At 34.7% G+C, this 14,307-nt stretch overlaps 1 protein-coding gene across 2 annotated transcripts; it reads left to right on the top strand.

Moving 5' to 3' along the window:
• The first annotated feature begins 6,960 nt into the window (after window positions 1-6,960).
• Window positions 6,961-12,177, top strand: LOC137745963 (calcium-transporting ATPase 4, endoplasmic reticulum-type-like). 2 transcript variants are annotated; one of them, XR_015954165.1, is made up of 3 exons: window positions 6,961-7,278; window positions 10,975-11,114; window positions 11,352-12,177. XR_015954165.1 is itself a non-coding variant. In XM_088681338.1 (2 exons), exon 2 carries the CDS (start codon window positions 9,403-9,405, stop codon window positions 10,534-10,536), a length of 1,134 nt encoding a protein of 377 aa, XP_088537464.1. In that variant the 5' UTR covers window positions 7,038-7,278; window positions 7,608-9,402; the 3' UTR covers window positions 10,537-10,723. The 2 variants fall into 2 exon arrangements, 1 of the variants encoding a protein (XP_088537464.1); XM_088681338.1 differs by lacking the exons at window positions 10,975-11,114; window positions 11,352-12,177 and adding an exon at window positions 7,608-10,723 and having other exon boundaries at window positions 7,038-7,278.
• The last annotated feature ends 2,130 nt before the right edge of the window (window positions 12,178-14,307 follow it).

Genomic DNA, 14,307 nt, shown 5'->3' on the forward strand with positions numbered 1-14,307 from the left:
CATAAAGTTACACTAGCACCCCGAACTGATAAGCGTATCAAAAGATATGCATTATATATTTTATCCAAATACGAAGTGCAAAAGTTTCCATCCTCCTTTGGGGTGATTTGAACGTATATAGGACTTGCATCTTCTCTTAGAATTTATATATATTTATAAATAAAAAAAAATAAAAAAAATATATATATATATATATATATATATATCAAGACTCAAGATAAAAAATACGAATCTTAATATAGGAGATCGTTTGGAAGTATTTCTAAAATTGCTGAAAGCTTTTTGATGAAAATACAAGTAAATTCTGAAAAAAAAAACACTTAAAATACTTTTTAAAAAAAAACATATTAACTTCTCGTAGAAAATACTTTTAAAACTTCAAAAAAAAAAATTTTAACAACGATTTCAATAATTATTAGGAAGACGAAAAAGACAAAACACCGTTTTGACAAATATCATATTTTATAGTACTAACGTACCCACCACAATCATACTACACAAATTAAATATGAGATTTGTTTTTTCCTCGAACAAATTAATCATGAGCATATACAGCTAAGACATACCAAACAAAATATAGGAAAAATTAATTACATGTCTAATTATTATTATTGCCTCAATCATTTCCATTAGCTTTATTAATTACGAGAAATAAGAGAGCGTTTGCCGACGCCGGGGGAACCAAGGAAGACGATGCCGGGCCGCTTCTCTAGAGAGTCTCCTTCTTTTGCTTGAGCTTCCATTTCTCTGATTAATTTCGGAGAGTCTGATTAAGTTAGGATCTTTGCAGATCTAAAACCTTAATTCTTCGACCTCAATTTGATGAAGACAATGACTGACTTTCTCAGCAGACTTTCCTATTGCAAGTGCTACACGGCAACAGGGCTCGGCTTTTTTTTTTTTTTTGTGTTCAGAAGGTAGAGAAAATTTTAATTATGTATCATGACTATTTGTGTGGAATCTGGATTATCGTCCGATTCTTTTTGTGAGGATTCAGAGATTTGTGAATTATGTTCGTTTATCGTACATCATGCGATTAAAAATTATTTTAAATATTTTTATTTAAAATTAAACACAAACAGAATACGATTTAAAATTTTTATTTAAAATTTGACAAAAACTGATTGTACAATGTATGATAAACGAATACAATTTACGAATTTTTAGAATCCTCACTAAAACAATGCGAAAAAAAATCTTGTTGGATTTGTGTGGACTAACACAAGGGCACAATGAGCGAGAACCTCCGGCAACAAATTCACACCAAACTTCCAACGTAATCACTCAGAGAACTTGGACTGCACACATGTGAGTCATTGAAGTTGCAGTGCTTGAGAGTTGAGAGCTTGTATCTAGGCCCACTGTTTTAGCCACGTGTTAGCCAAAGCCCGGAGAAGAAAGTAATCATTCACATAATAAAAGAATAATCTTATATCAAATAAACCCCTTGTAAACCAATTAAAGTAATTGAATTTACATAATAAAATCGATTTCTATAGAATTTACATTAAGAATAGAGAAAATAATATTTAATAAACAATTGATTGAATCACAATATTGGTAGTCCATTGTGAGGTTAAGTCCAACCTCTCCTTATAGTGTAGATAATATCGTTTGTCAAAACAAACAATGATTTCATAACTAATTTAATCACATTATTATCTGCGTGCGAAAAACTTTTTTTTATAATCGACATTACACACCTCTTAAGATGTTATGTTCGTATATTTTGGTGATATGTGTTAACTACATTAGAGAAGTATCAGAGATGAACAATTATAAAATCAAGAAATGAAGTTTTAAATAGAGAAGAGAAATGTGAGAAATAAATGAATGAAGTTTTTGTATTAAACTCAATGAACTCACTTTACTATTTCAACTAACTATTACATCATCCAATCCTTTATAACTGTTTTGATGAGCTGACAAAGATCAGTTCACAGTGATATATTCAACAATGACCGTTCATACTTAATTGCTCCTACCTCTGTCAGATTGCCCACCCACTTGTCCTATGACAAAATTATTAAAAAGTAAATTTACAAAATTACCCTTGTATTATTTTATGCATTCTTCTTTGTTGCTTTTGATTTTTTTTGGTTGAGGAGCATTCTGGTCCTATTTATTTTTGTCGAGGCCGTGACCCCAAAATGAGGGTCTGGCTTTATATAAGAGATTTTAAAACTCACCATTTTTCAAGATAAAAATAAAATTGTCTAAATATATTTAGACAGTCAATTAGGTAGCTTAATAGATTTTTTTTTTCTGCAATTTTTAGTTAAAATAGCAAAGAACTTCATTTAGTTAGGCCCTGCTAGAGATGCTCTAACCTCTCCAATTTTTTATTTTTTTTTATAAACACCCCATGCTCACATGAGATTAAAAAAGCAATTACAAACAGACTCTTAAGGTGATTCGCGTATATTTGCATGGACTGCCGCTAAATCTCTAACTGTTCAAAGCTTGTGGGGAGCTCGCAAATTATTGACGACCATGATCAGACCCCATCCTGCATGCAAGTAGCCAAAATCTGATTCGTACACGTAGCAAAATTATTTGTTGCTGGAGAAATTTGTACGGAAAGCAAAATGTATCAGAAACGAAACTTGGGGCAGGTGTAAAGCTAAGCAAATTGCTTCTGCTCCAACCAAATCAAAAATATGTACATTAATGTTATGAGTTACGATTAAAATCTAAAAATTAAAAAGATCTTAATTATTAAACATTAATAACTAACAACCAGAGAAGGTGATGTGCAATAAAGGTGTGGCATTGCGCACAGAGAGAGATAGAGAGAAGAGAGAGGGGTGCGTTTGGTGGGCCATAGACTGGCATGAATATGATTTGCAGCGCTGGACTGATTCGACTTAATGGGACTTGATTGGATTAATATCCTTCGTTTGGTACTCACTAAGCCAGCTGGACTCGAATTGATTAGTCCTTGTGGTCCACTGTTCCAAAATTTGTCCCTGCGATCGCATGAACAAGGATTGTCTATTTTTTTACTTCTGTTTTATGTGATCATGATTAAATCACGTTAATATTTTATATTATTTTTTATAGAGATAATAAGACAAAAATAAATGGTAATATAAAATATTGATGTGGCAACTGTGACCACACAAACATAAAGGCACGGTAAGGCACCGAAAGTGGGAGGACAGACAATCATTGTCCCGATCGTATAGTTGTAAATAGAAAGTGTGATCCACATGTGGATGCGGAACTATGATATATTATGGTAAAAAAACATATGAAAGATCATGTATCCAATGATTGTGGAACTAATAATCATGCATTCAACACCAAACACCAAAATGTCATCAAACCAAATTAATTTTTTATTTAACTAAGTTCTTAGCACTTCAGTTCAATCTTAAGCTAAAAAGAGTAGTTCAATTGACTAAAATTACACAAAAGGGAGAAGGACAGAACAAACAATTGTGGAAAATTGTACAATGACACTGACCCTGCAAGTTAAATATGAAAAATGTTCAAAAGAATGTAAAAGCTCAACTCAAATTATCCCTAGCATTAGTAGATTAACAATGAAAAAACAAAATTTATATAAGTTTATATTGCTTGTTGCTTGACAATTAAGCGTGAGAAAAAAATGCAAGGAAAAAAATATTGTTAAATATCCGGTGAATAAGTGAATAACAGTGAACATTACATTTAGATTTAGTATAACATGATATGCATGTGGATAGTAAATACTAAGAAAGAATATGCATAGGTAAATAGTAACTATCAATTAACCATTTTAATTAACACTTTTAAAAAATTGTTTATGTATACAAAAATCTAATACAAAGAATAGAAGGCTCTGAATATTATAAAAAGAAATCCATATACTATAGACACAGTGGGTATGAAAATATATATCATTTGACAATACAAAATCAAGCAATGTCTAAAGATGATAATCAGATCCTAGATAGTGTTTATTACAGAAAGCAGAAACGTTATATCATATGCATTAAAACAATTAACAAATTTTCAATGGGCAATACTAAAGGTTTATTAATTAAAATCATTAAATAATGATTGCTCACCTTTTGTCAACCAGTATACAGTGCAGAGTTGTACATTTAGGGACCTAGATTGTCTGCCCTCCCCATCCCATACTCTTCCCATCCCCTCCTATTTCTGTGGTCACGGCTAAATCACGTCAACATTTATCATCATTTATCAAATTGAAAAACCAGAACACCACCTGTGCAAAATAGTGAATTTGTGTTATCATCATAGTATCTTCACCATTATCATTTATCACTACCCACCTGCAATTCCTTGCTCTCCGATTTCAAATCACTTTAATTCTCATCCCAGTTAACAGTTTTGAATCGCCACTAACTTCTACAAATCCCAAATCACAAAATTTCAGTAAGGGTATGCCAAAACACAAAATCAAAATTCAATTTCATTGTATACAGACCAACATCAAGATTGAGACACGTTTTAACTTCTACAATTCTACACACTTTGGAGCCCTAAATTTTCCCGGAAACAAAAGAAAATGAAAGAAGTTGTACCTGGTTCAAATAAAAAAACCCAAATTTTTAAAATTAAAATCACAAAAATTTCAACAAAAAAAAGAGAACTCGAAACAAATATGTCGGAGAACTCACCAGGAAACCTAAGCTTTCGGATTACCAATTTCCTGAAAATCAAGCTTTTCTAGGTTTAAAATTTCTTCCCGGCAACAGATCCAACATTGATTCAAAGAAAATTCGAATTGAAAAAAAAAAAAAAATGAGAGAGGGGGAGAGACATACCTTCTTGCGGAGGTCAGAGATTCGGAGCTTGAGAGAGAGCTTGACAAATTTGTGGAAGCAACTGGAAGAGCCTGCTTTTCCATGTAAGGGACCTGGCTTCTCTGCCCTCCAGTTCCCATGCACTTTCATCCCCTCCTATTTGTGAGGTCACAGTTAAGTCATGTCAACATTTTATATCACTATTGTTTTTTGTCTTATTATCTCTATAAAAAAATCAATACAAAATGTTGACGTAGCTTAAACGTGACCGCACAAAATAGGAGGGGATGGGAGTGTATGGAAATTGGAAGGGCAGAGAAGCCGGGTCCATTTCTTCCCTTCCACGATGAGCAACACGTGTATAACAGTATAGGAGGAAGAAAATCCAACGAAAAGGCGCACGATGAGGACGCGGGGAGCACGCACGCGCAACACGCATTTAGAAGGGCAAAATCGCCACTTAACAGCACAATCCCACTAAAGCCGGAAAACCATGAAGAAAATGAGGGACGAAACCGGAACGACACTATTAATGAATAGTACTTTTCCACCACGTTTTAGTACAAAAAATAACTAATAAATTTTACCCGCACGTTGTTGCGGAAGCGAAAAGAAAATATAGCTATAGATTATGTCATTAACATATAAATATGTAGAGATTGAAATAAACATTGGATAGAAAATATAGCAAATATTTTTACGTAGTTGTCTGAATTTATACAACATACATAGAAGGCATTATCAACTATTCTGTCATCCACATACAAAAGTAGTTATCCTGATATTCCCCTTTGATAACTACCCTAGATGCTGATTGGTATCACCATTGGAAGATAAAATGTTTCAAAACGGCAGATTGTTTCTATACACCAAAAAATGGGGAATTCATGTTAGCAAAGGACTATTTACAGACAAAAAATATTAGTCAACAGTGTTCTGTTTTGGACAACAGATGATAATATCCTCTGTAGAGCAGCAAAAGTTTTTTTTTCCTTGGAGCAGTCACTGCAGATACAAAATTTGGATAATTGGAAAAAAAATACAAAAAGAGAAGCAAATGTTAATACACATGGAATACGGTTTATACATGAATAGATTTATAGTATGAAAGAAGCAGTAAGAAAACAAAGTCACCTAATTTTGTTTTTTCTGTGCAGCAACGTCTGTTTTTGAGCTAGTTGGGGAGGATTTTTTTTTCAACAGTTTAATCGGAACTTGATCGAAATCTTGCACATTTGCTTCAGAGATCTCTTCTGTTTCACTGTGTTAAGATCAGAAAATTAAATTTGGATTAGATTGAGATTAATTTGAGATGTAGTTAAAAATAAAGGAAAACTAATGAAAAAGACTTGAAAACTTTGAGTTTTAATAATAAAGACAAAATCAAGAGTAAAATAAATAATATCAGGATTGACTTTTTAGTGTTAAAATGTGGTTTTTCATTAAAGTGAACAGTACCGCTGGCTTTTCGTTAAAACTCCCTAAAAATAATGTTATACAGAGTATAACCGTTTTTCAGAATCTGTAAAAAGCGTTCTTCTAATTGGTTCTCTTTTTCTTTTATGTGATTCCCCAGTTGTCTCAATAGGTGCAGTGGAAGATGAAACTGTTATAGAAGAGAATGCAATTTCTCTACTAATGGACTGTGGAGTTGCTGGCTGGATGCTAAGGTCTTCAAAAATGTTGTAGATGAGGAAATCGTTTGAGTTCAATGAATTTCTCTTTCTTCCAAACCGGAGGTGAAATTTTTTTCTCTGGCCTCTTAGTTTGAGAAACTCACTTGGCAACTATTTTTGATCTGCTGATTGATGGAAGACCAAATCTTTACAGGCCATGCCAAAAACCTTTACACCTGATTTGCCAATGATTAGCGCATTGATTTCACTCGTATCATCTTCAAGCACCAAGAACACTTTGTACCTTCATTTAAAAAAAAAATCCTGTTCTTTCGCCGTGTTTAGTACCCACACCAATTAACTTTGATAAATTATCATTCATCTATAATATAGTCCGACAACAAAGTCTTATATATAATTTGAATTGACAAACCCATATCATTTCATTAAAAAAAAAAAAAAATAAAAAAAAAAAGGACAAAAAAAAAAAAAAAAAAAAAGCATTTTTATCTTTACTATCACACAATGTATTGGTTTTATATGTTTAAGACAAATAAGAAAGGTTTGGTTGGATTGGTTTACAAAGAGAGAAGGATTGTTTGTTGCGTAAAAGGAGACTTTAACTCTCTTTCAATTCTATAACGTAAATCTGAATATTATTATATGTTCAAGTCATATCTTATGTGATTAGTTTTTGTACACGGTATAAATTAGTAAACGTACTAGAAGAAGACTCTGTAAATTTTGTCTAATGATTGCATACATTTCTACTTCTATTCTAATCCGATGTATATTAGACCGTTCCCGTTCCCGCAACCACTTCTGGGTGAACACGGTTCCCACAACTGCCTCTGGTGCGTCTTCTACAACTCCGACGTCAACGAGCTAGATAGCTCCTTTGCCTGGTAAGATTTTTGTCCTCAATTTGAAATTGGTTGTTTAATTCCTGCTTATTTGCCAAGAAATCTTGAATATACCCATAACTTGCCTTCCTCTTTCAGTTTTGAAATTTAAATTTTAAGGTATGAGGGATTTCGAAAAGGGCCTTAAATTGGGTTAGGGTTTTGTTCAATTTTAATTTTTTTTTTTTCTCGTTTTAGTTTCAATCTCTTTACTTATCAAAATTTTCATGAAATTCAAATTTTTTAAGTTTTGTCTTCTGTTATGTACCCAATTTGTAATTGAGGTTTATGCTCTAATTAAGAGTGTAATTGAGTGTTTTACTTGTCATTAGGGGGATTTGTTAGAAATGCCAGCCGGCAGTAGTCACGCTTCATGTATTGGCGCTCTGCTCCTTGTATCTTCCTCCTTCCCGTCCTTCTATGTGCAATAGTTAAGGTTGAGCTAGGGTTGAGATTTGGGTTTTAACAATGGTATCACCCATATCGATTCTTGGATCCGCTGCCCCTCGTTTCTCTTCCCTGGAAGATCGTGTTGCTTCCTTGGAGGCTACGATGGCCTAGTTACCTTCTCTCATTGACGCTGCTATCGAAAAGGCCTTTGCAACCAAGCTTCCTGCCTATTTCGACAAATTTCGTAACGAGCTGCACTCTCGAAGCGTCGCGGAAGGCATCTCTGCCCCTCTTGCCACCTATCATTATGTTTCTCCTGCGATTGAGCCTATCCAGCTACCTCGGAGCCCAATTTGTGTTGGAGGAGTCCAAGCGCAACTTATTCCGGCGGCAATTCAAGCTCCACCGCTGCTCTCATCTTCACCGTTGTTACGAGCACTGGCAACTTCGACCGTCGAGCCACAGTCGAACGATTCTGTTGCAACCACATTTTCTCTTCCGGCATCGAAGACAGTGATTCATGCTTCTACGATGACCATTGATCCGTGGCCAATCCTTAAGCACTCGTTCCCCGATACCACAAAAACTGGATCTGAGGTATTGCTTTTGTTTGGTGTAATTGCATGCTATACTGGAACTGTTTGAGGACATGTCTAAGAGACTGAATACAGATAATATGTCTTTGAGTAGCAACCTGGATGCTTGGGATATTGTGGAGGATGTTGCAATTGCTTATGAATACACTAAACTCATCAGATTAGAGATTGCAAGGAATGGGTTTACCGAGGTCTTGACATTCATACTGGGTTCGTGGAAAGAAATCTTGCCAATGTCAAGCTATAAAGATGATAAAGATGTGGCTAAGTTGAAGGAGATTTGAGAGGAAACCCAGAGTCATGTCCCTCATGGTTATCAATGAGTGGGGAAGTATTGGCAATAAGAGATAAGTTGATGTATCTTCCTTGTGGGCTTGCTGCAGGTTCTTCTATTACGGTGTTGGGGTCATCCCATTATGCTCATGAGAAGTATGTGTCCCAGCTTGCAAAGTTGAGGTGGGGTGATGGAACAATTATGGTCTCGCAGTTCATGGATGAGTTGCAAACCCATGGAGGACAACCATGTGATAATTTGGGCAGAGAACTCTTCTCGGAAAAGCAACCACATATGATGCAATTAGGAGAAGATTATGCAGAACGTATGTTGTCTAAGTTCTTGGACTTGATTATTCGTGGAAACTTTGAGTTTCAGACTGCCACTTTGTTGCAGCTGCTCAAGCCTTTGTGGAACATTGTTCGGATTAGGGATGAATCAACCCCTATAGACTATATCCAAGTTGCTAGCAGCGATAAGTTTCTGAGTTGGGTTGACCATCATTTTCCTGATATATATTCTTGTGGGAGTATCTTTCAAATTACCATTCTTCCTCCGACGCTTGGTCCATTTCTGAGTAGGCTAGACCATTCTTTGAAGGGATTCATTTGGAGGACGCTTTTTGTTGAGTTTTTTGTAAGTAAATTACAAGGAAGGTCTGCTACTTTTCACCAATATGCTACAGGTATACCACCAATTGCCTTTGCTATTCCCTAGAAGCCAACCCCAAATTCTAAATACAAATGGAATGAGCTTTCCCATTTTCAAAATGTGGAGTTCTATCATGTTGCGAAGGCAATTGAGAAGGTAGGGGTCAGATGGATAGCACTACCACCTGCTTCAATCTTATTTCTATTAATTCATGGAATGCTTTTCAAGGAGGTGGTGCGTTTGGCAGAGACGAAACAATATTATGTTGATAATGCCAATTTGTCTGATGCCTTGCCGCTTAATCAGAGGAAGTCACTGATTGCACAGACCCTTAATTTCTTGGAAGTCATTTTTCAGGATGTCAACAATCACAACAATTCAGGAAAGCATTGTGATGGCGAACACTCTGCTGCGTGTTTCCACTTCAAGACTCTGTATACAGGGGACATTTCTCCTTTTGAGTATGCAGATATGGTTAAAACCACAACCCACAAGTCACCTAGTAATTTCTCAAAACTTGCAGAGAGCTTGTTCAAGAAGGGCTATGATATTGTTTCTGTTGGAACAGAGAACCATTTAGTGTTGGTGAATTTAAGAGACAAGGGCATTGATGGCTCAAGAGCTGAAAAAGTTTTGGAATCAATCCATATTGCAGCAATTACAAATAATGTTCCTGGGTACGTGTTTGTCGTGGTCCCTGTTGGTGTCCTGTCCATTGAGTCACCCTTCTCATTTGAGACTATCGTCGGGGTGGAAGGATTGGAGATTGACAAAGGATATATCTTCCCTCAATTTGCTACAAACCCTGAGAAATTGTTTGTTGAATTCGAGAATGCTGGAGTTCCGATCACTGACCAGAAGATTTCAAGGATGTTTAAAGTAGTGGAAGACTGCCGAGCAGCTGGAATTCTTGTTATGGTAATCACGGGAGATAACCAGAACATTGCAGAAGCAATATGCCGTGAAATAGGCGTGTTTAGTACTGATGAAGACGTACATTCAAGAAGCCTTACAAGAAAAGAGTTTATGAGTACTATACGTGATCCAAAAGCCCATCTGAGACAAGATGATGGCCTTCTGTTTTCAAGGGTCGAACCAAAGCACATTGTGAGGTTGCTTAAAGAGGATGGTGAGGTTGCTGCTATAACTGTTGATGGAATGAATGGTGCATCTACTTTGAAGCTTGCTGATATCGGGATTGTAATGGCCATTTCTGGAACTGAGGTGCTTCTAGAGCTGAAGGAGAGTGCTGGTGCGTTCAAACAAGTCCCCACAATTTCTTTTTTAAGCCTTGAGGACAAGGCTAATTTTCAAGGGGGAAGTATTGTTATGTACCCAATTTGCAATTGAGGTTTATGCTCTAATTAAGAGTGTAATTGAGTGTTTTACTTGTTATTAGGGGAATTTGTTAGAAATGTCAGCTGGTAGTAGTCACACTTCGTGTATAAGAGCACCAGCTCCTTGGTTTGTAAACAGATCAGAATTTTACAAAAGAAATCAATATAAAAATATTGGAGCTGTGCTCCTTATCTTCCTCCTTCCCTCTCTTCTATGTGCAATAGTTAAGGTTGAGCTAGGGTTGAGATTTAGGTTCCAACATCTTCTGTGCTGTAATGGGAGATTTCTATTGGCCTTTCGGATTTTGGCATGCGAAAGTTCACTTATTTCTCTAATTAGATTGTGTATGCCTTCAATTCTTTATTTAATTGTTCTGTTTGCATTCGGGTGTGATGATCTAAATTTTATATGTTTGGAATTATTTACTAAACACCAATTTGTTACATTCAGGTCCACTCCACATTTAACAAGTTCAAATTCCATAGAAGTCGGTTCTGCAGATTGTGTCTGTAATTAGATCAGATATCAACCGATCTTTTGTTATCATGCGGAAGATTGCTTTTGGGAAGGATCTAAAGCAATTCCTCTCTGTATGTTTACTCTCTGTATGCTTATTGCCATGTAGTTCTGCCTTTTCTAATTGATGAGTGTTCATGTTACACTGCGATTCATGATGATGCTTTAATTGTTTCTCGATTCGTAATTGTTTGTAATTAATGTGACATATTTGAATTGCAATCTGTGTTTGTATGAAAGGGATGGCATATCATGTTGCTGACTTAATTGTTTATGTTTTTCATATTTGCGATGGTGTTATGATCGATCAGGTGGCTCCCGTTGTATTCAGTATGCTTTAGCTGCTGCCAATCTATAGGTAAAGGTTAAATTTACATACAATTTTTTTAATTTTTCTTGATTGGAATATGGGCTTTTTATACGTCCTTATCCAAAGTTCTGTAATTTATACAACTTTGATCGAAAGCCATGGTTTTTATTGCTGAAAATTGTTAACCTCTGTTTAGATATTCATTTACTCATTAAAATGGCGTTTTGGGTTCCGTAACCGAACCTCCTTGCTCCTCTTTAATTCTAGAATCTTCAGAATATATGTGAGTTTTGCTTTGAATTTGATAAACCTCTCTGGGTTCGTGAGCTAATACAGTTTTTGGGTACTAAGCCGAAATTTTGTTGGATAGGAACCCATAAACAAGTATGAGGAAGTATGTGAATCATTACTCAGCAAGGGTGATTGTAGAGGGATATGGTACACGAGTATAATTTGAAACCAGTTATGGTTGATTGGTGGCGGGGAATTGTAGAGGGATATGGTACACATGATTATAATTGGAATGGATACAATAGTCTCTTTTAGATGGTGCACGACCTTAAGCTAAAGCTACAGGCCTGTTTTATATAAATACGTTTTTTTCACTTACGGAAGCGTTTCCCTCTCAGTGGGCATATAATTGAGTTCAACATAGTTATAGTCCTTGGCTTAAGCTTTCATTTTTCTTCCTTCTTTTATCAAAAGAGGTTAATTTTGTACTCATCTTTCAAGAATTATGCATAGTAGTTGTTAAATAGTTGTGGCATTTGAAAGGTCATGTAACTGACCTTAATGTGTTTTTTGGATTGAAAATTAGATGAGAAATACTGGAGAATGTAATTATAGAGATAACTTGGATTTCTACGTTTCTTGGGTATGATAGTTGCATTATTATGTTAGATAAAGTATATAACTAACATGCTAAATTGTACTGATAATATTTGCAGAATGTGGAAACAATATTGCCTGGCCTTCTAAATTTTCATCTTAGAGGCTGTTGGTCATAGTGTAGAGGATGAAGTTCCGAAAACAGTTTGGAGTTTGGTTTTTACCAAGATTCATTATTTTTCCATTGTATTTTCAATTTGCAGGGTTTAAAAACCTTAAGTACCTAGAAATATGTGGTTTGGGACCGATGGATGTCTTCGGAGCTTAAGTGAGCATAATGTCAACAAACAAAATCTGAGGTGATAAATCATATACCAACTACATAATTACAAAAGGTACCAGTTCCACTGGAGGTCATACCGATGCTTTTAGGTTGTTTTTCAAGGTTTTGGAATGAAATAACCTTTTTATCCTAAAGAAATAGAAGAGATGATAACAACTATATCAGAACTAACTTTTGTATGCAGAGCAGGTATAACACCGAAAAAAAAATGAGAGCAAAAATCTTTATATTTTCCAAACCTTTATGATAGGCGACTGACTTCACCATTCTGAGTGACAGAATTATGACCATAGATTAGTATGTCAAATCAATAACTAGCATAAATTAGTCACTGTGTTTGTGATTTATTTGCTTTTGGATTGTGGATTTGGTTCAATTTTTTTGGGTTGCATTTTGTGGTTCTTGCCTAATTGTTATTTAATTAGTTTTGTTTTTTTTTTATTTATTTATTTTTATCTTCTTTTTTTTTTTTTTTTTTTTTGTTTGGATAGGTGCTGTTGTCAAATTTTGTGCATCTCTTTTTAGAAGCAACTCATAGGTGCGTTGTACAGGTTAGCCGTATATTCATTTTTTATAAACTATGCATAGTATTTGTTAAATACTGTGGCATTTTAAAGTCCTTGCTTCCGTGACCTTGATATGGTACTGTATATTCGTTTTAAGTAATTACAATTTAGGTATGATGAAAAATTTTAAATTTGATTTATGCGTGTTTCATTTTTTGTCTTCTCAGATATCAATCTATCGGTTATCGATTTGTTCTTTGGATTTTACAATTTCTACACATGATGCCAAAAAGAACTAGGAATAACAAAAGGAATCAGATGCTACAAAATGATAGCAATTTTGGCACTCCAATTGGTATTGAAATGTTTACTGAAAATGTTTGTCATACTAATGATGAGCATATGTTACCTGAAAGCCTTACATTTGCCGAACAAAGTTTTGTGATGCAACAAGAGTGCGATTCTCACGCTTCAGATATGACCTTAAAAAAAATTCTGAAGCCCAAAACAAGTCAACCAAAAAAAAAAAAAAAAAAAAAAAAACGCACCCTGCAGCAATATGAATACAGCTGAAGCAACTGTAGATGAGATCGAATTTGACAATTTTAATCAGATGGGTAGGGGTGGTCAAGCCTTCTTTCAGAGAAGAAGATTAAGTATGTCATCTTATTCGCTTGCAGTTTTTCTATTAACTTATAATTGTTTTGTTCTATTACTGATAAGTTACATTTGTTTTATTATATTACTTAAATTCAGTTGTAGTAGTTTCCCTTTCATACAATTTAATCCAACTTAATATTAGTCGACTTTGAGTAGGTCCAAATAATCCGACATGTAAATACTTAATAATCCCACCTTTTACTTACATATTTGTTAAAATCCTTTTGTTTTGTAGAAATATAAGTACAAGGTAGACAATTTATTCTTCATTACGAATATTTTTAGGGTTCATTTACTAATCCGTAATAAAAATAGGTGGAATTGGATTGAGTGGGAATTGAATTGAGGAGAAGTGAAATCCAGATTTTGATTAAAGCTGTTTACTATAGTTTTCTGGAATCGGAGTATAAATGGTCATGTTTGAATATAAGTTGTTTACTAATTCACTTGAATCGGAATGAAAATTTGTATGATTACTAGAATGTCCTTTATTATAAATAAATATTTTATAAGAACTTATAGGAAATCAAGTCAATTGATATAAAATTAAAAATTAAAAACTAACCAACCAAACCCCAACCCAACCGTTCTCTCTATCTCTGCCTCAATCATCTTTCAAC

Source organism: Pyrus communis, chromosome 12, assembly GCF_041283825.1.
Source record: "Pyrus communis isolate YQ-2024b chromosome 12, ASM4128382v1, whole genome shotgun sequence".
In the NCBI taxonomy this organism is placed as follows: Eukaryota; Viridiplantae; Streptophyta; class Magnoliopsida; order Rosales; family Rosaceae; genus Pyrus; species Pyrus communis.